The following is a 2,293-nucleotide window of genomic DNA, read 5'->3' on the forward strand; positions in this document are numbered from 1 at the left end:
GACTATCAACATGACAAGGCGAGTGGAAGGGGGGAAAAAAAACCAGAATGTTGGCAATACCCGGTCTGGCCAAGAGAGGGAGCCCTTTGGCCAGGCACAAAACTTTGTCAAGCAGAGAAAACAACTGTTAAGTTTTCCCAACTAGACCTCCGTGTTGCATTGCACACAAGCCAGGGTGACACTACTCAGGAGGTGGCTCTTGCAGGTACCCTTCAGGTGTTGCAAAGGTATCCAGGTGGGTTTCTCGGCAAGAACACCCCTGCTTCCTCTAGGGCAGAGGCCCCCGACCTTTTGGGCACCAGGGACCACCGGTTCCGTGGAGAAAGGTTTTGTGTGTGGCAAAATTGCGTGGTTTTGTGTGCTGCCTGCATCCCGCGGATGGGGCTTTGCTTGTTTGTGAGGCCCGGTTGCTGGCTTGCCGCAACCCGGTACTGGTACACGGACCGGGGGGTTGGGGACCCCTGCTCTAGGATACAGGGATATCCAACCTAGATATCTCCTGCTCAAGCAGGGGTTGGACTAGAGGACCTCTAAGGTGCCTTCCAATTCTGTTATTAATTCCCCAGCCTCATCGGCTGGGGAATTCTGGGAGCTGAAGTCCACAAGTCTTAAAGTTGCCAAGTTGGAAGACCACTGGGTTAGGCGGAAACGTCACTGTTTCCAAGTTGATGGACTACTGCAAGGGTCTTCCAACTCGGCCCTTTGATGACTGGTGGACTTCGACTCCCAGAATTCCTCAGCTGGGCACGCCGGCTGAGGAATTCTGGGAGTCGAAGTCCACCAGTCATCAAAGGGTCCTAGTTCCCTCACGCCGGCTGAGGAATTCTGGGAATTGAAGTCCACAAGTCTTCAAAAGGTCCTAGTTCCCTCACGCTGGCTGAGGAATTCTGGGAGTTGAAGTCCACCAGTCATCAAAGGGTCATAGTTCCCTCACGCTGGCTGAGGAATTCTGGGAGTTGAAGTCCACGAGTTGTAAAAGGGTCATAGTTCCCTCACGCTGGCTGAGGAATTCTGGGAGTTGAAGTCCAGAAGTCATCAAGGGAGCCATAGTTCCCCCATGCTGGCTCAGGAATTCTGGGAGTTGAAGTCCACCAGTCATAAAAGGGTCATAGTTCCCTCACGCTGGCTGAGCAATTCTGGGAGTTGAAGTCCTCAAGTCATCAAAGGGTCCTAATTCCCTCACGTTGGTTGAGGAATTCTGGGAGTTGAAGTCCACCAGTCATCAAAGGGCTGAGTTGGAAGACCCCTGCTTGTGGACTTCAACTCCCAGAATTCCTCAGCCACAAGTCATCAAAGGATCCTAGTTCCCTCACGCTGGCTGAGGAACTCTGGGAGTTGTAGTCCAGAAGTCATCAAAGGGCCGAGTTGGAAGACCTCTGGACTACTGGATCCCAGGGGAAAAGCACCGGAGGAGCAAACCATCCCACTGAAAAGAGCGCCAGAGCCAACACTCCCGGGCCCATCATCCACGGCCTCCAAAAGCCAGGGGGAAGGAAGGAAGGAAGGAAGGGCGGCGTACTTGAACCTCTCCGGGGTGAGGAAGTTGAGCAGGTGGAAGAGCTCCTCCAGGTTGTTCTGCAAGGGCGTCCCCGTCAGCAGCAGCTTGTGGTCGATTTTGTAACCGTTGAGCACCCGGAAGAACTGAAACCGAGAACGGGGAGACGGTGAAGGGCCGGCGGCCATCTTTACTCCTCCTCCTCCTCTTCCTCCTCCTCCCCCCCCTCGGCCCACCGCCAAGCCGCGGCCCTCACCTTGGACTGGTTGTTTTTGAGCCGGTGGGCTTCGTCCACCACAAGGCAGGCCCACCGGATGGAGGCCAAGGCCGCCTGGTCGATGGTGACCAGCTCGTAGGAGGTCAGCAAGACGTGGAACTTCACCTGGGCTTCTCTCTGGGGAAGGGGGGGGAGAGGGACGGCGGTCAAGGGCTCCGCTTCTCCGGCCTGGCAGGCAGGGAGGACGGCCGGCCGGCCGTCTCTGCCCTCAGCACTGAGGTCAAACTCAGAGTCGACGGGCCTTTCACACACACACACCCTCCTCTTACTCAGCTGGGTCTGGGGGTGGTGGTTAAGGCACCAGGCCCGAAAGCGGGAGTTTGTGAGTTCTAGTCCTGCTTTAGCCAGGAATGCTGGCTGGGTGACTTTGGGCCAATCACCAGGAGAGGGTGAGTTCTAGTCCGGCCTTAGACACCAATGACAGCTGGGTGACATTGGGCCCATCACCAGGAGACGGTGAGTTCTAGTCCTGCCTCAGGCATGAAAGCAACTAGGTGACTTTGGGCCAATCACCAGGAGAT

At 56.1% G+C, this 2,293-nt stretch overlaps 1 protein-coding gene across 1 annotated transcript in view; it reads right to left on the minus strand.

Moving 5' to 3' along the window:
- Window positions 1-1,519: 1,519 nt before the first annotated feature.
- Window positions 1,520-2,293, minus strand: part of LOC107300033 (chromodomain-helicase-DNA-binding protein 3-like) — a gene marked incomplete at both ends in the record, with an annotated part of 18,924 nt that continues 18,150 nt past the window's right edge. Inside the window, 2 exons of the mRNA XM_015829376.1 lie at window positions 1,520-1,641; window positions 1,752-1,889. Coding sequence (XP_015684862.1) covers window positions 1,520-1,641; window positions 1,752-1,889 — 260 coding nt within the window. The remainder of the gene's footprint in view (window positions 1,642-1,751; window positions 1,890-2,293) is intronic.

Source organism: Protobothrops mucrosquamatus, unplaced genomic scaffold (assembly GCF_001527695.2).
Source record: "Protobothrops mucrosquamatus isolate PMUCROS unplaced genomic scaffold, P.Mucros_1.0 scaffold5990, whole genome shotgun sequence".
Taxonomy (NCBI): domain Eukaryota; kingdom Metazoa; phylum Chordata; class Lepidosauria; order Squamata; family Viperidae; genus Protobothrops; species Protobothrops mucrosquamatus.